The sequence below is a fragment of the Mycetomoellerius zeteki genome, unplaced genomic scaffold (genome assembly GCF_001594055.1).
Source record: "Mycetomoellerius zeteki isolate Tzet28-1 unplaced genomic scaffold, Tzet1.0 scaffold31, whole genome shotgun sequence".
NCBI lineage: Eukaryota > Metazoa > Arthropoda > Insecta > Hymenoptera > Formicidae > Mycetomoellerius > Mycetomoellerius zeteki.
Window position 1 is genome coordinate 2,939,107 of NW_017257294.1, and position 24,212 is coordinate 2,963,318.

General features: G+C 37.4%; 2 protein-coding genes across 2 annotated transcripts in view; one reads left to right on the forward strand and one right to left on the reverse strand.

The window, feature by feature from the left end:
- Positions 1-24,212, forward strand: part of neo (ZP and PAN domain-containing protein neyo) — a 284,314-nt gene that overhangs the window by 79,700 nt on the left and 180,402 nt on the right. The gene's annotated exons all lie outside the window — the stretch shown is intronic.
- Positions 1-24,212, reverse strand: part of Atg16 (Autophagy-related 16) — a 404,014-nt gene that overhangs the window by 25,133 nt on the left and 354,669 nt on the right. The window contains exon 9 of the mRNA XM_018451277.1: positions 3,762-3,882. Within this exon, the coding sequence (XP_018306779.1) occupies positions 3,762-3,882 (121 nt within the window). The remainder of the gene's footprint in view (positions 1-3,761; positions 3,883-24,212) is intronic.

Consider the following 24,212-nt stretch of genomic DNA (forward strand, 5'->3'; position numbering starts at 1 on the left):
ACTTTACGCTTGCAGTATTAACTTAATATAAAAGACATGGAATTCTCAAACGAGTTTATCAGGATCGGTTCAAATAATAAAGTCGCTTAACTTGCAATTCCATTATAACACAATGAGAAAAAATTGCTCATTTGACTAAATTAATTTTATTCGTCTTTATTTCTTTCGATAAAGAATATTTGTATTTAAATCAAATATATCATATATGACTTAAAATATATATTTTTCAACGGAAGAAATAGAAACAATTAAATTTATTCAATTAAATGAACAATTGTTTTTCTTAGTGTAACTATATATTATACATATATACTCATAGTACTTAATGTTATTCACTATTTGTTTTTTTACGTGATATGTATTAGTAGCTAAAATGAAGTGTACGAAAACGTGTAAGTATGTAAATAAACATACTTACGGAAACGAGTAATTTTTTTATAGAACCAATGTTTTATTCTATTGACAATAATATCCAACAGTTTACCTATCATTTAATTTGCGCGAATGCAGTTTTTGTTTGGAATACTTCAATGTGAAATAAAAGCAAATCAACAGTTGTTGAAATTTGTATCATCAGATACTTGTTAATCGCTTTTTTTTTTTAAGAAATGAAATTATTGCATAAAATGCACAGTGACAATTTTTGATTCACGAAAAACAATCATTAAAAAAATTTTAATTTTATAATTAATATATTTAAAATATAGATACAATATTACATCCGTATTACATATCTCGATATCTGTGTTCACTGAGAAGTTCAAAGCAAGTTTCATATTTATTCAACAAATAACAGAGATAATACAAGTATACGGGAAAAAATAGATTAGATGATACAGAAAAACTATAACTTACTGTACGAATTCAACATCTATAACTAAGAAGATGGTTTAATAAATCCCTAATGTTATTCAGCTGTCAACTTTGATGCTTTAACATAGAAAATTGACTGTCCCCGTATATTACGACTGTAGAGTTGCTGAATTAGGGAAGTTTTTAGCTGTGTAATTTTATTTTTCATCCGTTAATTATATCTCAACTATAATAATATTTCTCCGACAAAACACGATATGACGCTATTTATTGAAATTTGGCGAACGCTCTTATATGCTGGTTAATGATGTAAATTATTATTCCGTGCGAACGGTAACTAAAGACCAAGTTTAAGGCGATTCTGGACTTTGCAAATTAATATTTGTACGCCATCGTATTAAGCAGTTTCTACAGCTTTGTATCCTTTGTCAATACGATTTCTCGGCTACTGGCCGCACACACCGCAGAATTCCGTAGCGCTGTTGACCGTAGTGTAAATCGATATCTCAAGCCGTTCTTCAGATAGAGCGCGCCGTTTCACGAGATTAGTCCGGCGCCAGGGTCGAATGTAAATCCCGAATACATTTGCGGGAAATGAGATCCTTCGTGGCCGCTATCTGCGCGAGTCCGGTCGCCTGCGTGTGCGGCTTACTCAATTTATTTTTCGTACTACTTAAAATCCTCTACATTTCACACTGAGAACGTGTGCCGCGATCTGTGCTTTACCTCGAGAATGGCCACTTTCAGCCGGCTGTAAATTATCACTTTCGCCCCCATCTTCGAAGCGGCACGCTTATCGCATAGAGCCTCGTACCGTCGCCGAAAGCGGTGAAAGATTCCTCTATTTTACGGGCGAACGGACTACGATTCGATACGTCGAAGTTGTTCGCGTGAGAGAGCAAATGGTCGAACGCCGCTGCTTTTCTCTGACAATTAGTGTGATAAATCCCCGATGGGAGAACATCGAGGAGTCGAGGTGTTTTGCACTGGTCACGATGTCCGCGCATTCCACTCGGAAAGTGCTTTCTGGGAAGGAGAAATTACATTTGCCCTTGAATGCGTGGAATTATCGTGTTACTATTCTGGCTACACTAGCGATTTTCAATGACTCGGAAGCCGCACCATTAGACCTTTATGCGGATACAGGTATAGCCCTCGTCCAACACCTGCCAGTCGAAGGTCACGATAATGTTCGCGAGGAAAGGCTTGACTATCGCATCCGGCATTCGCGATTATTCACACTCGACTGTGAGAGCTGTCGCGTGAAATTAGATCACAACGCGTGAACTTCCTAGGACAAAAGGGCTTCTAATGGCGACCGTACGCATTCGAACCGAAAACTAGTAGACGTGAATACATGTACTGAAGGGTAATAATTCCCATATCATCTGTATTCAAACAGATCCTATACAAGAAGAGAGGAGGTCTTCGAACAATAGACGTAATACAAGAAAAATCAATAATGCATTAAAATTTGAAATTTTACTCCAGAGTTTTCACTTTATTATTTTTCAACTTAAAATTTATATTATCTATGTTTTTTAAATTATGAATTATAATAATAAAGTATAACACAGATTGAAGATCCAATTAAAATCTAAGAGAACTGATACTTCCAATATTTTTTAAGCAAACCTTTTCTGTTTTCTTTAAGAACAAATTAGTTTTAATTTGAATATGAGATAACAATGAATAACATTAATTAGAAACTGATTAATGATGTAATGAAGAAATCTGAGTATAATAAAGATAGAACCATCTCTTATATCTTGTCCTGGATAAACCTGTATCCTAGTTTAAGAGTTAATAATCATTCATTAGATTATATAAATCTATCTTTATTATCGCATGAATATTATGCTTTCATTTTGAAGCCATTCGAATAAAGAATCATTAAAGTTACTCGTTTGATTTTCCACATTTTATCTCTGATCGTATTTATTCTACCATCACAAGTTGCAATTTTGTTTAAAAATCCATTCTATTATCAGGGATCATCTATTAAGAGCATCAATACTCCGAGATAAAAAGTTCTTTTATGCGGATGGAGGCTTTCGTCTTTAAAGGCGAAACAAGTGAGAAGAGAATCTGTTCTTCCGCAGAAGAATCTTATCGATTTAATTAACGCGTCCACGACGAACGCAACGAACCGTCTGTTAGTCGGGAGGGCATGAGTTTTTATCCTATCTTCGCCATTACGGCGTCGCCGTTGATGCCAGTGCGCTTCGTACAAACCGAGTCGGGCATTATGGGCGTCATATTTTCCGTGGCGGTCCATTGTGCAGCCGCGTACGACGTGCAACGGAATATGCATATGAATGACCATGCAGATTCGCCGTTTGTTTTATTATCTTGGAGCGCTCGTAAGTGTATCTGCATTATGCAACGACTAATAGGGGTAATGGGCAACGTGATTACCGCTAGCACCGTGCATTACTTTCGGCTCATACTTCCTGCGCGGTTCTGTTACGAGACGGAATGAATGTGCGGCGTTAACATTATGCAACCCGATATGTCAGCCGCAAGCAATCGCCGTTTAAAATTTTCTTTCGCCCATCTTAAAAGTATTTATCGTCGCTGTACACTGTCGGGAGTCCCGAGGAGCGTTTCGGGATTACCAGGCAAGACCCCGATTGTCGGTAAATATACGCAGATGAGATTCAGAATTGTTTTGCATAAACTAGTTTAATTAAAGTGCTTTAAACCGTTTCGCGTGGAAATTCGGAATCGGATCTTTACATTTGCGATTCCTTGATCCCCTCTCTCCCTTTGGAGAAAGTGCTTGTTACCTGGAATTTCTTGTACAAGACACCTATCACTAATCTTGCGATTTTAATAACTTAATAGATTAATAGATTAATGTCTCGTAATCTTTATATCCTTAATGGATGTTTCAAAAGAAACGTCAATTTTTCGTTCACTTAATCGATAATATAACGTTCACTTACATGCTTTGCTGCGCAGATCCCAGATTTTTAAAGTCCGATCATAACTTCCCGTAACTACTTTCGACGGTTCGCCAAGAAACTTTGCTGCCATCACCTTTGCGCAGTGGCCCGTGAGTGTATGCTGAAACAAAAATATAAAGATTCACTGGCGTGAATCGCTATCTCCAATAGCACAAGTGAAATGCGGGTACATATGTATCTACAATAATATATAAGTCAATAAAAATATTTTTCATATTCAGTTGAGTAATGTCTGTCTAATGTCTGTCTAATCTCGCCAATATCGTTTAATTTAAAAAAAAAAAAATATTTTAAGATTTTCTTTTCTTGATTTCATATAAGTTAATTTTAAACAACATGTAATAATCCCTTAGGAAAAAATGTTTCAATATACTGAATAGTTAATCAGTATATCGAAACACCTTTTCTTAAGGGATGAAATAATTTCACACAGATCAATTTTACTTAAAATAGTTAATCTTAATTTCTCACTTGAATTTCCCTTTAAAAGATACTCACATGAATCTTCTATTTTATTTGTTTTATTGTATACATTAATTTTTATTTAGATATGCTTAAAACTAATAAATAACAAAATTTATTATTTTTCGTGAAACTAATTCCATTTGAAAACGTGAGCTATAAAAGATAATTAAAATATATTATTCGCGTCACGAATTTACTCTGTTATAAACTATTTTGTTTAAATACAATTTGAAAGCGCCGTAGTCATTGGCGCTTTGTAACTGGAGTCTTGAACTTTAAACAGGGACTTGTTAGATCGAGCACCGGCTTTCATAAGTTGATTTTCTCTCTTCTACTTTCGAGTTTAGCTCTGCTCCGAGCATCGACGTGTTCGAAATGAGAAATGAATGTAGCTGCAAGGGGCGGAAGTAGACCGACGGTATAAAGCGTGCGTTTCCAACGGAATAGTACGTCATCCTTTAACGGTAACAAGAAAAGAGTTCGATTTCATTATTACCTTCATATTGAGTTGAACAAGAAAACTCAACTGGTGCCCTCGACTAGTTCCCTTTATATTCCCGATATTCGCTCATGAACATTTGAACGCGATCTAGATTTAACAAAAATTACATCAGCAGAGATTTAAGCACAATCGTAACAACCGTCACGATGAACGTAATACGAGTATTACAACTGAAAATATTGCCAAATATCCCGGGGATATTTGTTTTGCCGTTGACATGATGTCAACGACAGTTGTTCTGTCTCTCTTTACTTTGAGCGTTTTTGCGCGAACGAGCATTAAACCCGTACGTTGACGTCCATGGTGGCCCATTTTACGAGCAATTTTTTTTTCGATCACGAGCTACACCCGATATTCTAGGGTTCTCTTATCAAAGTTTTTGGGAACGGTATACGTTCGATGGTTCTCTATTTTTTTTACAGCGCAATCCTGACAACGCGAGTCTTTCATTTTGAAGCAAAATTTTTACCTCCTGCTCGTTCATTTATGTAAAACATTGCTCTCTCTCTATTTTCAGTACATAAATCATTATGGCAGAGACTAGCTGCACATTCCTATAATCCATTCCATAAACAGGAAGAATATTAGAATATTCGTAACAGCATAAAGTTAATTATGTTTAGGCGTTTCCTAACGATCACTTGTCGATAAGAAATTTATCAGCAGAGCGCTACTAACTATCGGCCAGCACTTTACGAGTGAATAAATTTTTCAATGACAGCAGGTATCCTGCGTTATATATTTATCATATCCCGCATTAATAGTGTAAACTGTTAATGAAATTTCAAGAATGATATACAAAGTTCTGATACTGTAAGACGGCTAATGGGCGAGGAGGAGTAATTCAAAAACAGACGGCGAGCGATCGCGCTAATATCACAGAGTCCGAGTTTTACGAGTTAATAAATTACTTAGCGAGGGGCAATGCATTCTTTGTTCCAATGTTGACAACGTATTTGTGACGTGAGTGTCTACGACGGCAATAAAATTATCAAGTGATATATGTAGCACTTATACGTTACGTGAAATTACCGTTGAATCTAAAGAGTAACGACGATCCTGGTATCGACGGACCGTTTTACAAATCAATCAAGTCGTGCGACGGACCTGCCACAGGCGTGATTTAATGACTGCCAACGCCTTCCGCGTGCACGCTTGCACATCGTCGTTAAATGAAATTCTGAAGTTATCTCATATACGCTTCGTTCGTTCCTTTTTCTTCGCATCGTCGTTTAATGGTGAAGAATTCAAGCGTGACGTCGACAAGGGGAGGTGCGGGAGAGCGACTCAAGAGCTCTTCCGTATAAGAGAGAAGAGACGTTAAAAAGAAGACTTCGCCAATTTTAAGGTGCGCGACGCCGGGAGCTAGCACGCTCTTGAAAAATGTCCTAATGTAAATTAATGGCCCGGAAGTTTAGCTGGAAGGACTATAACGTGAAAGAAACACAGGTAGGAGTACGGCCCTCCTGACTGGCCTTACGAGCTGCAGGAGAACTTTACCCTCTTTCGCAAAGATGTCGGAGGAAGAGACTGAAGAAAGTGCACCATAATCTAGGGTCTCGAGAACTTTGCCAAAAGTGAGACGGCAAGTTTACGTTTCTTCCGAACGTTAAACGGCTGAATAGACTTTACTTTCAATCGCCTTGTCCTGTTAAGAATGACACTGACACAACAGAGATGCGATAGAATATGCTTTTCAAAATTTTCGTAAAACCCTCTTCGATATTATGGCGAAAAATGGACACGTAACTTTACAACTAAAATACCTATAAACATTAAAAAGACAAAAATTAAAAACGCCTTATAAAAATGCTTTATAAAAATTAGTTAAGAAGATTAATTTCTCAGTGTGTTGCAAGGATTCTTCCTTATCCAGAGGAAACATATCGAATTCAAGCAAATGTCATTTTTGAAGTTTAATCTTGTTCTACAGTGTATTTTAAAGTTGGTTATCTTAATACACAAATTTTCTTTCGAGGTTTTTATGATACACATAATACACGTATATATATACGTGAAGCTTTTTATGAGTAAACTTTTAAAGAAATAGCTCAATTTATTGCATACTAGTAACGTTTTACTAGCAACTGTGCTCTTTCTTGCTTTCCTAAATGAAAATTTTTTTCAATATATCTTGTTTATACATATCATTTTCTAAACGTTTATGCCACAAAGAAGTTTAAATTTTGACTTAATAAAATAAAAATTAATACGCTTTCTTTTTATTTTGTAATCCTTAACAAGAAAAAACAGTTTAATGCAAAAAAATCATTAAAAATAAAATGCAATTCGACAAGAGAAAATTAGATAAGAGAAAATTTCTATACAACGATGAAAGCAATATATAGTTTATATTAAAACTTAAATTAAAGTAAATTTTAATTTTTGCTAATATCTTCAAAATTGGGATTATGATATTAAAGCGTGTAATTCGTAAAACATAAACATATTTCAAGTTTCATAATAATATAGAAATTATTTATTGTAATAAACATATGTCTTGAATAAATGTCTTTTATGGCTATTCTCGAGAAAGCTATGGAAGCTATTCGAATATTCAATAATTTCATAACAATGTAGTAACTCCGTTCTAATGCAAACACGGAGGTAATTCGAGATTACGGACAAAATGCGGAGCACGCGACCATAGCTAGGAAGTTTATTAATGTGAATATTCGAAAAGCCCTCGTAATCCAGTAGTCTCGCATACGGATTATATTTCTTCGATGATGAGATTTGAAACACTAACAAAATTTCGCGAACTTATCCAATAACATATCCGCGATAATATACGATACATTCTCACATATTATGACGCCTAGGGCGTGATAAATATACATCCATACCAAATATACGTCGTATATAATAATATTATCATGCGACATAACATCCGAGATACCCACATCAAAGGAGGAATGATAGAGTACTTTAGGAGCGTCAAACGCGACCGGGGAAGCTCTAACAATTCGCATGCAACGTAGATTTACTGTGGCGTCTTCAGAAGTTCTTTGCTATCGTGCATAAACTCGAAAGACGCCAAACGACGTCAATCCGCTCAGATGTTAAATGTTGAATGCCCACAAAGCTGACTCTGAAAGTATTCGTGGTTGTAGAAGGGATGCTTTTGAGGAAATACCGTAAACAATAATTTCTAAAATTCGTATGTCGCGAATTTAAATTTGACTCTCTATACATTTCCAAGTGACGAAAAAGAAATGATTTTTTTTTGCAAAAATTGGAAATAAATGTAAAAATTAAAAAGTAAATTGAAATGATTTTTAATCAATTATTATTCAGGAAGAATCGACTTTAAATTCACCAAAAAATTTGTAATCAAGGAAAATTATGAGACATATGTATGTATCGTTTGTATAACATAAAAATCATCATCGTTTCCCAAAAGATGATTGTACATTAACGTACGTTGGTAGTCCTAACACATGAATTACACGTCAGGAAGATTCCTTCATTTTACATCCGTGCGGCAAGAATCGTCCTGGGAAGATACACACCGGGGTTTGAGGAATACGCGGCTGATATCGTCTTTTTACGATGCACCGGCCAAGTTCCAGTCACTAGTGGGATACGCGTGTGGTGTATATACCTGGTGTGCTCCTGCGCAATAAAAGCATAAACTTTTTCATAGTCCTAGTGCTCCATCGAGGGCAGAACAGTAATGCGGCCAGCCGAAGAAAAAGAGCAACAGCGAGACCGAGGGAGTGAGATCCCTCAAGTTATACGGGGCTTCAATTAAAGTCGATAAAAAGAGTGGCGGGGAAGCTTCCTGGAAAGCAACTAGCGATTTATGTTTTATGGCTGTTGCACTTACACTGTTTTTGAAGCGTATGCGCGAACGATTCGTCACCGAAAACATTTTCAAGAGTGGTCGAATGCTTGGATATACGCCTCGTACTTATTAGCTATCGCCAGCGGTGGTGGTTTCATTTCTACCCTTGAATATGATGTATTCCTTGCTAATCTCACGCTTGATCTCTATTGCCGCTCATTAATTTCAGTAACATAGTTATTACCGAGAGGCGCTGTGCCTGATTCTATAAAAACTTCCAAGAGTCTAAATGAAGACGAAGTATACGTATTCTCGTATAATCATGATGAATATCTTTTCCAAGAAATTCATGTAAAAAGCATGCGTTGCTGGAAAAATTATTGCATAACGTCAGGTTCTGTAAATGCATTTAAGTAAAAGCACTCTCTTATCTACATGAAAATGATACATATTATAAACGTATACATATAAATACGTATATAGAAACGACTTCATGCTTTTGAGTAACTTGTCACGATAGTATTTAATTAATATAATAAATATCTTGGATCAGAAGTTACGTACTTCTCGCCCACATACCTCATGAATATCATTTTCAAAAAATAAGTACTATATATATAGTACCATGCATTTCTCTCATAAATCAACACCAGCTGACTTGCTGTTGCCTGCGGCAACTCATGATCCAGTCAGTCGTTTTATCTCTTAAGATCTCGTAACATAGCTTATCTATGATGAAAACGATTGATTAGATGAACAAACGTAGAAAAAACTTTTGAGAATTCTTCTACACACTATTTAAACTTTTAATTTTTTATAGTGTGTAAGTTAAAACAAATTTTAAATAAGCAATGTTATTTCAATAAACGAAAATATTCGTAAAAACTTTAATTTTAATTTAATTATTTTATCTTCTTTTTTATATCATCTCTTTCAATTATAAATATCAGTTTAGATTTTATTTCTGACTTGACGCTTTATTTTTTGTTTATTTTCTTTATATACTTCCGAATCTATAATTTTTAATACAATATATTATAAAGAATTGATAGACGTTACAAATATTCAAAAATTCAAACGCAGGCCGTTTTGAATTATATAAAACAAACTGAAAAGAAAAAAATCGTGTGTTTTCGTTCTGATGTTACTTCGACATAATTGTTTCGTTCCAGCTCTCTTGAGTTAACATATGCCCTTCGATGCATTTTGCAAGGGTTCAAAAAGGGAAAACGTCGATCGAATAAATCTCCGGAAAGGTAACTCACTCGCGAAAGGGTTAATCGTAATGGTCATAATAAATATTAAGAACATTAATTACAAATTAATTAACATATATTATTTATAAAATGCAAATATACAAACAATATTTCTCGTAATTAATAATAGGCAGAATTATAATTATGTATTATCGTGTATTTTCTGCTATGTCGCGTTTTAATGACAATTAAAACTTCGTATTGTAAATGTTAACATATAATTTCATGACAATTTTGTATGTCTACGGCAAATATAATGTTGTGAAGTCACCAATAATAACGCGCATTATTTAAATTATTAATTAACAACAATCGACAAACATTTCTCATATATTGCTGTTATAGTCACGTTGATTAACAGATTAATGAATCATTACGATTTAGTGACTATTCAGTTTTTTATTGTAAAATTTTACAATAAAATAAAATGGTATTAATATAAATACAATCTAATTTTACTGGAACAAAATGATTCATTGCTTGCTGCGATAATAAAGCAAATAGATGGAACATCCATTTTCCTACATTACAACCAGTTTATTGCTTTCAAAAGAAAACAGTTTCTTTTGATGTAAATAGGTAATTTTTATTTGCATCTTATACAGATACTGTTTGCTAGTGCCGTACTTTCTCACGGAGTGCTGTCCAGGTTTCGCAGTGATCTTGCGATTTATGATAACACAATATTATATCAATATTCTATTTAAACTAAACATAAATACATAAGCTATATCAGCCTTATTGTGTAGTTATTGTAATAGTTAAGGCGTGTGCACTTGGCGGCTACTAGGTCTCCGAAGAAGCACATTAAATTCACATATGAAAACAGAACGCCGCGGTGGAGTTAAACAAATCAGGAGTCGTCCCCTTCCTGGCAAACATTTACCGATACCTTCGCGGAAAGCGTCTCGCATCGCGGGACATGAGAAACTTATATGCCTCGCTCTAAGCAACTGTTTACACATAGTAGAATGCTTGCACGCGAGTCGAGTACGTCAGCTATACGGCGTTCTCATCGTTCCTCACTGCCACTTCGTTAGTATGGGCTCGCGCTGGTGCGTGTGTTTCCACGAAGCGAAATATGCCCTTGTCTCATCGCCGCACCATAATTACATCAATCCGTGACGACCAGTTTCCGTTTTGATTTGCCGCGAACGACCTTGCGACTATCGTCTCGACTCGGTGAAAAAACAAGTCGACCGTAAAAAGCATGCCGTGCCTCCCGATTAGCGATATTCTAAACGAGCCAGCAAAAAGCACGCAGCACTTAATGCAAGGCGTAAGCATCGTGTGATTGGCATATCGGGTATGTTCGCGTTGAATGCACACTAAAGCTTCGATACGACGAATTACACGGATGACGGAGTAAATGATCATATCGCGCGGAAATGAATAGATAACTATTATAACCGTACAACCCCATGTAATCGACTGAGATATTAATTTATCGGAATAGAGTTTAGTTTGAAGAATATTTTCCTGAAGATTAAATAAGGCGCTATGTGGTTAAGTACGATTTATGGATCGATTTAATTTAAAAGAACAGCGAGAAATTTAAAGAAATTTTTAATAATATAAAATACATTATATTTCTTTAAATATAAAATTATTAGTTTCTTCGGTATGATATAGTCGTCATGCATTGTTTAAGCTGATATTTTTATTTAAGTTTACTTTACTAGTAAAAAAGAATGAGGATAAGAAAAGCTTCACAGAAAGTAAAAGTGAAATATGTTAGATAGTTATAGCGAACAATAAACTTATAAGATAACTAACATTTGCATTTATGCATTATCCGACATATATATTTGTTTATTTAGGTATCACGAGAAAATACGATGCGGTGCTCGTTATGATTTAATGCGAACCGGGCACGCCAAGTTTTTGTACCGCAACTTGGTGTTACTACTTGCGCGAATTCTGCAATTGCAGTTGCAGTTGGAGTTAAACAAGTAACACTCGGTCATATATTTGACTATGAGCTGCATAAATTTTGCATCTGTTCCCGGACGATGTTATTTATATTATTTTTTATTGGGAGAAAGAAAAAAGACACAGTATATAGTCTTTGTCACATTTGCTTATCTAAACACTTATATTCATGCTATATAGAAAAAAAATGCATTTATATTGACGTGTAAATAGAAATATTACTACAAAGTTTCATTGCCGTTATTCGACGTCAAATTCTGAAGCTGAAATTAGACCCTTTTAACGTTCTTAACGGCGCGGCGGTATAGCACGGCAACGGATGGCGATTCTTTTCGCAATATAATTACAGACGAAGAATAATTTTTCGACGCGAAATATCAGCACGAAACGTCGAAGGGTCAAAGCCGAACTCCAATTAACCCTGGCCGCGCCGCTTGTTGGCGCTATTCGATTTCTATGGGTATAAATGCCGTTAGTCGCTGTTAAACGCGGGTTCTGAATATGTATTTATATCCCCCGGCAACGAGAAAACGGAAGGTAACGTACTCGGGATCATAACCACGTAGACTGGAATTTTAGACTTCCGGATCGACTTTTATCAAGGAAGTCCGTCGATGGTTGCGAACAGTACTTTGACCTTGAGACCGCTAGGCAGCGTGAAACCGTATCAACATGCATTCCTGACGCGTGCAGAAGAATTCGGATGCACAAAAGTTATGTCGCGAAGATCGATCACAATCTTCTACGCATATGGACGCAACGTGTTGTACGTATTCAATATTAATGGGCCTATAGGATTCTAATAGGTGAACGCTCAAGAAAATGCACATAACGTTACATGATATATGCATTCATAATACAGGCACGCACTACGATGTTTTATCTCATTGTACTTTCTTGCGCAGCGCTGTATACATTACACGTTAATGTAAACCACTTTAGTGCTGTCATACGGTAACGACAGGAGGAATGATGAATTGATAAGCGCGCAGGTTATATCGCGGCTTTACGGTGATCGCCGGTAAAACTCGTCCCAAATGACTAGCTCACGGTACATAATAACCATTTTATCGTAATAGATGTAAATCGATTATGCTTTTTCCTAACGTCCGCCGGAAAATTGCATGACGGTGCCATTAATCAAATTAGTCACCTTAGATGTATTCAACTACTCAAAAACGCCCACGTCCATTGCCGTAATTAACGTTGAATGTGATTACCTTATCCTGTGTTTTATACGTCTAATATGAAGTTCGCGTTAGCAACATTAACATAAGATGAAAATAAGACAATCGTACTTATTGCTGAAACGTACGATGAAAATGGAAGTATAAATTGCCAGAACCTAATTAGCAAAGGGTGCGAAAATTCTCATGCGCCCTATGAGAAATACCGTTTCCTGATATTACTCGGTTTCAATTTTCTTGTTTCATTATGATCGCTCAACTAAGCTAATCTTGATTTATCCTTCCGTTATTAATATTCAAAAAATTCGAAAAAAGAAAAGAAGAACTTATTAATTGGAATGCAGTCGAAAATTATGTTGCAAACCATAACAAAATTGTATCGTAATCCAAGATATTTATATTATATATGCCTCGACCTTGAAATTGCGTGCAAGGAAACCGTTCGTTAATATTTATGCAAAATTTTTGCGTGATGAAAGTATATGGAAATATATATGTGCGCGTAGAACAAGGAAGGTGAAACTTGTATGGTGCTATGCGCCATAACACAAAGGCACTTGAAGACCTTTATCGAGGAATACTTGGGCGCTACCCAAGTATTCAACCACTTGGTTCCGTCTTCACTCGTAGCTTACAGTCAACCTATATTCTCAAGGCTTCATCGTTGAAAAGGCGGAAAAGGCCATTTCTTCCCATTCGCTCTTTCACGCCGTTTCTTTCCTCTTACACCTATGTGCATACTCGCGATCAGACATGTGGATCACCCGTTTTGTCAGAAATTCGCAATTCTCGCCGGTACTCGGTAGTTGCACGCGTAACAAAGATTTAGATAGCAATGTACATAAACGCTCGTACACGTGCGAAATTCTCTAAGAACGAGAACAAACGTTGCGCAAGTAAACGACAAAAATAAAATACCGTATCGTTGCATGCGCGATTTGATTAATCGGTATTTAGCTGGACATTATCTGTAGAAAGTGATAGATCACGATATTAATTGAAAGATACTAATTTAATTCGAACGCGCTACTGTATGATCACTTTCGCGAAACGAGTTTTCGTTCTGCATCCTGATGAGACATGTGGAACGTTCATCAGTATTTTAACATTTGACCGGTTTCGAAGTACGGCGAATTCAAGCGAAGAAACGTGAGATGAGTTTTCGTATCCGATCAAAGCGAATAGGAAGCATTTGAAAGTTCAAGCATATTTATCTTCGAGGAAAGCATGCACCTAAGAATGGCTCATGCGACATTATAGGAAATATTTGGACGCAGAAATGCAATTTGATGGTAAAAATTTCATAGACTACGCAATATCATTTTTCTCTCAAAGTTAGAACTGCCTTATACGACGAAGGAGGAAAACACTTGACAGTTAGCACAGATAAATATAGAAGTTGCCAGTAAAGAATCGACTGTTTGATCTTCTCGTTAAAGAAGCGCGTGAAGTACATGAATGTCGGCTCTGTTAAGAATATTTCTTAACAAACTATAGATAAGCAATTTTACGTTTAATTCGATAACAAACGTAAATGGGATCTCAGTGCTTTAGTAGTTTGGAATGTATACTGTAGATATTCTAATATATTTATGTTGTTATCGCGTAACAAATTAGATCATATTGCTCTATAAGTTATCGTATAACCAGTGCATGACGTGACTAATCGTGGGATGTAAAAAGAAGTGATCATCGAAAGATTAAGTGTTACGAACCTGTTCTGAATGTAACCTATTCGTGTACGATAGTAATCCAAATGTACGCCCCGGGCTAACTTGCGGATTGGAGGTCGATTTAGAAACCTAAATCAACATTGCATTATTCTCCGCGACTGAAGAGTCCATCGAGATTTATACCGTTGTACGTACGAAGGGGGCACAACGCCCTGAATTTACGCAAGATTAAGTTCTATATTACTCCGCTACCGCAATTATGCGCGTATAATACTGCGCGTATATTCAATGTGTCACGATGAATCGACTCTCTAATCTCCGTAATGACATAAACATTTATAATTGTAGATACGGGGCTCGTTTCGCAGCCTCGGGGCAGTAAAGCCGAGAATGTGATCACGCTTGCACGATCTCGGAGCAAGTACGATCAGAGACCAGTCTAGCGTGCGCTTACATCGCCAGACCCGTGACTAGTACAAGGGCTAACAATACAGTTATGCAAAAAAATGTTTTAGTTTGTCTTCTACAGTAAAAAAGATATTTCTGATCTTCTTTCCGACACGTAACATTCGTTCGCTATATCTTTTATAAAAGTATCCTCCTTTTCTCGACTCTCTCGAAATAAATACCGTTGAGTTAAATTAGTAGTTTCGGAGATAAAAAGAATTCATACGGCGTGAAAGCTGACTTGCTGTTTCAAATTCTTGATGAGGAATTCCTTTCGCTTTGAAAAAAAACATGAGTTTCTATCTTGGTAAAAAAAGCAATCGATAACTGAAAACAAGTGTTTATTTAGATTGCCGTAACTGTTATGAAAATTAAAGTGACAGAGCAGAGTTGAGTAGAATTTTACTACATTTCAATTATTATTTTGAAAAAAAATATATAACTTTATAATTTTTTAACATATACATATAAAATGTATGTTATTAAACGTTATAAATAATATCCGATAACAGAAAATCAATACTAGCAGTTATGATCAGTTATATAAATGACACAATAATTCTGAAGCTAATTAGTTACGAATAATTATAACAGCATATTTATCACTTTAGCGACATATTTGTGGTTACATTGCTAATAATAACATTATATTAAATCAGAATGCACATATATTTTTAAAAAATTACTTGTTTTGCCAAAATTAATTCCAGTCGTCACGTAACAATAAATTAATGGAAGGACTTGATAATTGAAGAGTTTGATATAAAAGTAGATCCAATCCGTGATCGTTGTATATAAAATTAGATATCTCTTATGTATTGTTAAAAACTCAAGTTTCCAGAAGAAGTAATGATTCATGACCATATTACTTTCTTCGTCCTCAGAGAACACGAAGCTTCTCAGACAAATCAAAGAATACACTGTAAGAACGGTACGTTCAACGAAGAAATGGTCTAAACGTAACGTACACTTACATGAAACTGAGAAAGTACATACGTACATTTTCAATTACGTACCATAAATACGACATCGCTGCTTCAGTTATTACGGACACGACTATTAATTATATCTACGAAGATACCATAAGATTAACCGAGAGCGATTAAGTTCAAATGCGTTTTCTTCAAAGGAATCTTCATAGACTTAGTTGAGTTCTATCTCGAATCGTTCAATTAATACTGTAATCGGGAAATAGCATAATTTAAAAGATCCGGCGGTTAATTAAGTGCGATCGACATAAGAGCGTATTAAGGGAGTTTGGCCTTATTTTCTTGGTCGGTTATATTTTACGAGCGCCATAAAAGTCGAACACTTCGCGATAGGGAATCACACATCCCCTTTATTTGTCCGATACATCGGTTAACAAAGAATGAACGGTTGTAACGATGATAATCAATCGTACGGTCGTGGAATTTTGCGGCGCGCAAGCGAAGTAATTCGACGAACGCGGAACCAATTAAGATCAAGTAATACGGCAGTGCATTAGAGACGCCGGCGCCACTTCGCGAGGCATTAAGCACCCACGACCCGCCTCGTAACACGAATCAAACTCACTGAATCAGCGGAAAACGCGGGGGCATCAGTCCCATGAAGATTCCACCGTATCTTCAACACCTCCCGGCCGTCGCGCGGCCTCGCATCATAAAGAGATGCGTTGAGAGAGAGAGCCGCGGGTTATACGGAGGCGTCCGAGTAAAATTACGTGCTTGCTGATATCCTTCCTAATTATTAGATCGGCGACCAGGGACGCCTGATATGACAGACAGGAGGGATCGGTCTTCGGCGTTCAAACGATATACGCTGTAGGGTACGCCAGAAGGGGGCCGCAAATAGGACGACGGAACGGAGAGGAGACGCGGATGCTGGGTGAATCTAGACGGCGGTTATTTAGCAGAAGATAGTGGAGCCTACTGCGAATGCGTTCCCCGACGCGGCATGCTACTCTGTAAGGGCGGCGAGGAGGAAGAGGAACCGAACTAGGAAGACCTGGAGGAGCAAGAGGGGGAGGAGAGGAAGAAGCGGATGACCGAGAAGAAGGATCAGGAGGAGGAAGAGAAGGAGAAGAGGAAAGACCCTCGGCTGCCAAGCGCTCCACTCGAGGCGCGTATATACACCGTGGGCGCCGTTGCTTGCGATGGAGCACACCGCGAAAGCAACACCGACTCAACGGATGAACGGTAGGCAGACTTCTCCACGTACTCACGTATCTACGTACGTACGCAAGTAACATAGCTAACGTAGGTACGTACAGTCCGCGCTCGGCGTCGGGGGAGGTTCGTTGACCGCTGTGTGACTCTTGCCTGCCTCTTCTCGTTCTCTCTCTCTCTCCCCCTCTCTCCTTCTCCTTTTCTTTCTCTTTTCTTACCTCCTCTTGTCTTCTCTCTCTTTCTCTTTCTTTCCCCCCTCTCTGTTTCCATCTTAACGCTACGTGTATCTCGTTCCGTCTCTTACTGCTACCGCCGCTCCCCGTCACCCCGTCCCACTCCTTCCGCCGACATCGCCGCTCCTCCACGGCCTTGGCGATTCAATGCCCGCACCAGATAACTCCCCATCCAGATAATAGATTATTTCATACGTGTAACTAGTCGTTGCTAGTAGCGGGGGCCTCCGCATACCCCGTTCGCCGTCAGCGCATCACTCGCCTCCGTCGTTTCGCTCTGTTCCAGTACAGCCGTCTTCGCTCCGTCTCGCACCGTCGGCGTGCTCTCGCGACCATGTCCGTACGCTGCATTACCTGCCCGGTTATACGACGTTACCTGGAATGATCCTCTTATCAGACGCGTACACGTACGCGCGTACTCGCGCGAGAGGATGCGGCGAACGCCCTTGAGGTTTCGAATAGGACCGTATGAGTTCGAGGTCGCCCTTGCGTTTTCAGGGTCACCTTCTCGCACAGGTGGCTACTGCTACTGCGGTGCGGTAAAATTGGTGCACGCGATGACGATACACACGTCAGGATTTCACAATGCTTTTACTTTCCAATTGGAAGCGCGAAGCGAATCCGTTGTTTCCGACAGATTTTAGGAAGGTCTTCTAGGATGTAATGCTTTTATCGGGTCATAAATTAGTCATGAATAGTATAACGCGTTAAATGCACTTATCCCTTTTGCGGGACGAGCGCGAATTTCGTACGCTCGCCGAAATTGCTGCCAGAAGTTTAAGTAGCTAAAAAATACAAAAACATTTCGTATGTCAGACACGGAATTGAATTTCGCTTCCAATTAAATCTCTGTAACGATATCGAAGCAATTTTTTGCTTTTGAAACTGCCCGCGTAGTAATTAAAAATACGTTGGAATTAAATATTGTAGCATAAAAAAATGCGAAACATTTTTATTTTCAATTAAAAAATTTTGTAAAATTTTCGAAAATAGAAGTCACACTTGATGTAATGAATTTTATCTTTAAAATGGCTAACAATAATCAGTAATGTCGATACTGCTCGGCCAATCATATATATGTAAATGGAAATTATGTTGCAGGCATCCGTATATGAATTTAAAAATTGTATATAAAGTTCAACTTTTTAAATAATTATTTATTTAAATTGAGAAAAAAGTCAAATAAGAAAACTATAATATGTTATATTCAAGATATATAATATTTATAGTTATACGCGTATTAGTTCTCACATTGACTTTCAATTCGCGTAAAGTTTAAGACACAATTAAAAAACAAATAATTAGTATATTAATTGTTTTCTATATCCATTAAAACATTGTTTTGTTGTACTATTTACATAAAGCTAGATAACAAACGAAAACAATATTTTATATATCTCTAAATTTTAGCAAATGTTTATTTTTGTTACATCAAATCGACAATCAATGCATATTATAGGTATAAATTGCAATAACGGAATAACAGATGTCAACCATCTATATAGCATTATGCAAACGTTGACGTTAACTTTTATTGGAAATATTTACAACTATAAAAAATATCTGCAAACAGGATTTCCTCTTAAATCGCATTTATGTAAGAGGAAACTATGATTTGCATAACAGATCGACCTTGAAAGAAAAAACTTGATTCGTTGAAGTCTGCTTCAATAGACCACAATTAAGATTCCATTACGGACCGCAGATGTTTTCGGTCCCTTTCACCTTCTCGGCACATAATTGATAGCTGGACATCATCGTTCGCGAAGCAACTCTCGCGCGGAAATCGCGCGTACCAGAGGCGTGATCGCCGGCGGGGAAAAACGTCGCAACGCGGAAAAGCATCGCGCCATTGGCACGACAAGGAAGTCCTGCACACCGACCTTAATGCAAATTCACTCGTGGCAAGCGCGTTCTTCCAGTCCTCTTTTCCTCTCCTCGTACCGTGGTCGCTCGATCAGAAGTCACACGACGAAACTGATCGCGCGCGCTTCTCCCTACGCGAGGATGAGAACGCGATTGAACGAGACCGGGATCGCGCGGGGCTCCTTTTGCTTTTTCTTTCCCTGCCGATTTGCGTGTTTCCAAGAATCTTATTTATATGCGCACGCACGTACATTGGTTATCATGGATCGGGCATGTTCGTTCATACTTTCGATGATACGAATGAGCGATGATACCGCGGTGTCATCAGAGTAAGAAATTTTAACTTTCCCATATCTACGTGAATTCCTCGCGAGAAACTTTCTCTCTTTGAGATTAAGGTAGAGATATTAATAGTCGCGAATATGCTAAACGTAATGCGTATAATTTTAATAATACTATCTAAATGGTAATAATATCGTTTAAATTTATGCATTTAATTGAAACGATCGCGAAAGAATGTATTAAAGATATCTGAAACTAATAAACGCAGTAGTCTCCACAATTCTATGTGTCTCCGTTCCTCTTTTTATTTTTTAATTAAGAACGATCATATACTATCACGTATAGCATCGACTGTAAGCCATCTGTTGGGCCGTATCGATATAGACGGCTGTAGAAATGATTTCTTCATAAGTTTCACACATACTCGTTCGTATCAGATGCATGCCACATCATCGATTGAATAAGTTATAGGCTGCAAATGGGAAGCCTCGTATGTTAATGCACGCTGTTACCTACGCGCGATCCGTATATCTCATTTTTGCAATGGCCCCCTCAATATGTACGTGCGAATTATTCAACAAATCAAACGGCAACGCGGTCAAGCGAATTACACGTCGTATCGTACAAGGTGGAAGTGGAAATTGACTCGGACCAGTTTTAATGGTCAGCTCCGGACTGTTCTCTTGGTAACTTTACATTCATGGAATGGGAGCACGGGGACTGATCTCTATCCCCGTAAGTTTCGCACTTCGCGACCGAAAAATGACTCTGGGTCGGTCGATGCCCGACAATGTTAACGGTTACGTGTACTTTTATAGCCGTATGAATATCTCCTCTTAATAGCGAGATTCTTTACAAGCGAAGTGTGAACCAAATCCCTGTGAATATGTCCAAGTTGGCAAAATATATCCAAGTGAGCGAAGTAATACTTAGATAAAACTGGAAAATCTTATCGCGCATTGGCTACTAATTGGGGTGTATACAGCGATATCTATATATTGCCTTACATCTTAATTAAATCTTTACATATCGAGATCATATCACCTCGGCATATCATATCGAATATCATAAGTTAACTTTATAGAAATAAATAATGATCGGTATATCGAAACTAAATTTTAATAATGTTCAAGCAATTGGGAACAGGCTTGCAATTAAAAATATAACTGGTTACAATAGATACCGCAAGTCCCAAAGTAATTAATTATTTAGCTAATTAGGGAAAATGTTAATGAAATGGATAGATGCCGAGATGATACGAGTACTATCGTGACATCGAATGAATATTCTTGCCGCTAGTACCGTTTAGGTTTCGTCTGTACCCACGAACTTAGATATTCGCGTTTAGTTACCGCGGCTGTTATCTTTAATCCTTTCCCTGATACAATGACTACGTCTACATACTTATGTATTTAAGATGGATTATAACATTCAAGCGAAATTCCGTTATAACGAGAACTATGTCGCGTGAAAATATTGATCATATCCATTTTACGATTTTTTATTACGACGCAAATGAAATGTTTCACGGAATATACGAGAAATAATTTCAGTCTTATCTTACGTACATGTAGTTTTGAATTTATTTGATCTTATAGGAGCGATTTATCTGCGATGATTATATGACCGAAATTTTATGCAGAATTATCGCACGAGAAGCGAAGGAAGGTTCAACTCGGAGGCAAACAACTGGAACTGTGTAGCCCCGTATCCTGGCCAAAAGGAACAGTGCGTTTTCCTAGTTCTACTTTGGTTTACACCGCGAAATAAAAAACACGCGAATTCTTTTGATCGAGGAAACGTATGTTTTGCAACACGAACCACAAGCGAAGCGCAAACCGTTTTCAATTGAAGAAACGTTAGAACGAGGTATGCACGAATGAGGGAAAGGCGAACGAAATTTACATTCGGTCTTCGGCACACCGTCAAATGAGTATGCACGAAGCGGATTATAATTACGCAAAGTAAACACACATACTGTAACACATATGCTTATGTGCCAGTGAAAGTACACTTACAAATTGACGGTCGCGAATGTATCTGTGAAACGTGGAAACGGAAAATACTGAGAAGTAAATGTAGATGAATGTGAATTTTTACGTGGATTCATTATGTAGATTCACATGCTACATGATACTGTTTTTCCGGCATTCTTGCTGGCGTTTCCCGTTACCGTATCTTACAAATCCGCGCGGACGTGTGTGACTTTTTTGTTCGCCTACAGGTGCAGAACACCAATAGCTACGACTATTTATTCGCACTTTAGTTACGGAGCTGTCTTTTGTATTCAACCGATGCGATCGCAACGGAACGCAGGTAGACGTGTAATCAAATGCCCGTCCGCCTAGACGCGGCTGCAGATAACTGTTCCGCATTTCGGAGCGGACGCAGCCTTTACGGCCGACGCGTTCCTCCAGTTTGGTATGCGTGCCGATGTAAAGACACCCCAAGATCTCCCGTAAGAAATTGCCCGCGTAACAATTCGGTAGCCCCAGACCCCGAATGGGGGTCAATGGTGTAACCGTGACTCGACACGTGCCGTTATGTCGGCTCCTTACGTCAGCCGCTACCGCTTTCGTCCACGAAAACCAGTCGTTGCCTTTAAGAACCGGTCGCACATATCGCATTTGACACCCGTGACTAATGACCGAAAGGGCACAAGCCTTCTTGAACTACCGGCATTTTTTTAATCGATTGTATGTTCTGTCACGGATATGTTGTGAGATAGTTATTTTTGTTAGCGGTAATTTGACTCGATATACTGCGAAATTAGTTGATTGAACTTACGGTACATATATAAAAAATTTTTAATATTATTTTTATATATTTTGATGTAATTAACCTTTTGACACGTACGGCCCCTACATGACCGGGCTAAAGAATGCCAGATAGCATATGGTCGTAAATGTACGGTTCCAGAATGATTGCATTTGTATTCTCTTTCGTCAGAATAACTTATGCTTTCGGTTATCGTTATTATTATAAAAAATATAATAAAATAACTAATATAAATGTGAAAAAATTTTATCCTATCCTTTTAAAAAGTTTACGCGTCAAAGTTAACCCTCCATCAGCAACATGAGTTTTAACTCTTCCGTCAGCAATAGGGGTCTTCGAGAGCAACTTTTATTGTTCTGGATTTATAAAAATCTCGACAAATTTTCGTATAAATACTGCCACATTGAAAAAGAGTGAAAAATGTATACTCTTGAATAAGAGTGGCAGATTTTAATTCTTTTTTTTTGTGAGATTTCACGCTTTTGGAGTGAAATTCATTACAAAAAAAGGAGTGAGATTTCTTTTCTTTGGACTGAATCTCACTCCAAAAAAAAGAGTGAAAATCTGCCACTCTTATTCAACAGTGCAATTTTTTTCTGTTTTTCAATCGTAGCAGTATTTTAATTCTTTTATGAGATAGGAGATGAGATTTCACTTCAAGAAATTTAGAAAGTAAATATTTTCAACTAATATTTATTATGTGCTACACTGCGAAGAAATCTTAATAAAACTACTTTAATAATTGCATTCATATATCAAATATAAAGTTCGCAAATAGAAAAATTGGAAATTGCATTTAATATTTAAAAAGCATGTTACATACTTATAACTAGATTCATAACAGAACATAAATCATGATTTTAATTATGTTAATGGATATCGGATAAAATATAGATATATAAAAATGTAAATTATGTCTACCTGTAGTTTAAAATATCGACTTGCACTGAATTGCACAGCGTGGTAATGAAAAATGCCATTATCGTTCTACTTTAAATTTATGTCCCTCTTTATCGAAGACTTACCTGTTCGCGATTAGATAGCGATTATAATAATCAGCTTGCTATAACACCTTGACACAGTATGTAACTTAGATCCGTCAACGCTTGCGGCGATTCGCATCGCGTAAATCACACGGCGGTAAGAAAAAAGAAGTTGAAACCCGTGAGATGGGAACAAGGCGAAAATATGAAATTTACATTGAATGTGGTCATGAGCTTACTCATAGCGCGACTGGTTGCGACACCGACAAAAATTATCCCGACACTATTACCAACGGCACAAAGGCCGTTACAAGTTAGTAACTTGGTACCGCTTTGCGAAGCACTTGAACAACTCAGAAACACGTTTACAGCCTTATCAGAATCTCAGTTGAGCGTATTAATGAACGGTTGCAACATTTTTTTTATATCGATCTCGATTAACTATACGGTATTCAGATAATTCTTTTTTGCCGAGATTATAATTTTCAAACAGCTAAGAGGTGTCGTTTATCTCCAGTTTATCAGTAATTAAATTTACGAATCACATATTTTATCCTGCAATTACCAATTCCTTTTTATTCAAGAAATATACGAGTTAAGAAAAAAGATAACGGTGATTTTTTGCAAATTTCATTACTCGTAAATTTCTTTTAATAGACAATTTCCACTTCAAATTTTATGTATCGGATATAGCATCTTTCGGCATTAGACGATTCAAAGAAAAACAAGGAAGTCTAACATATTGTACGTAACGGCATCGATCGTAATGAAGATGCGCAGAATAAATCCGCCTGGACGGACCGTAACACTGCACGCCATAGAGGATGTGCAGCTTTGAATTTCTAATATCCATCCAGCTTAGGCGTGCGCGCGCGTACCAAAGAGCAGTCGT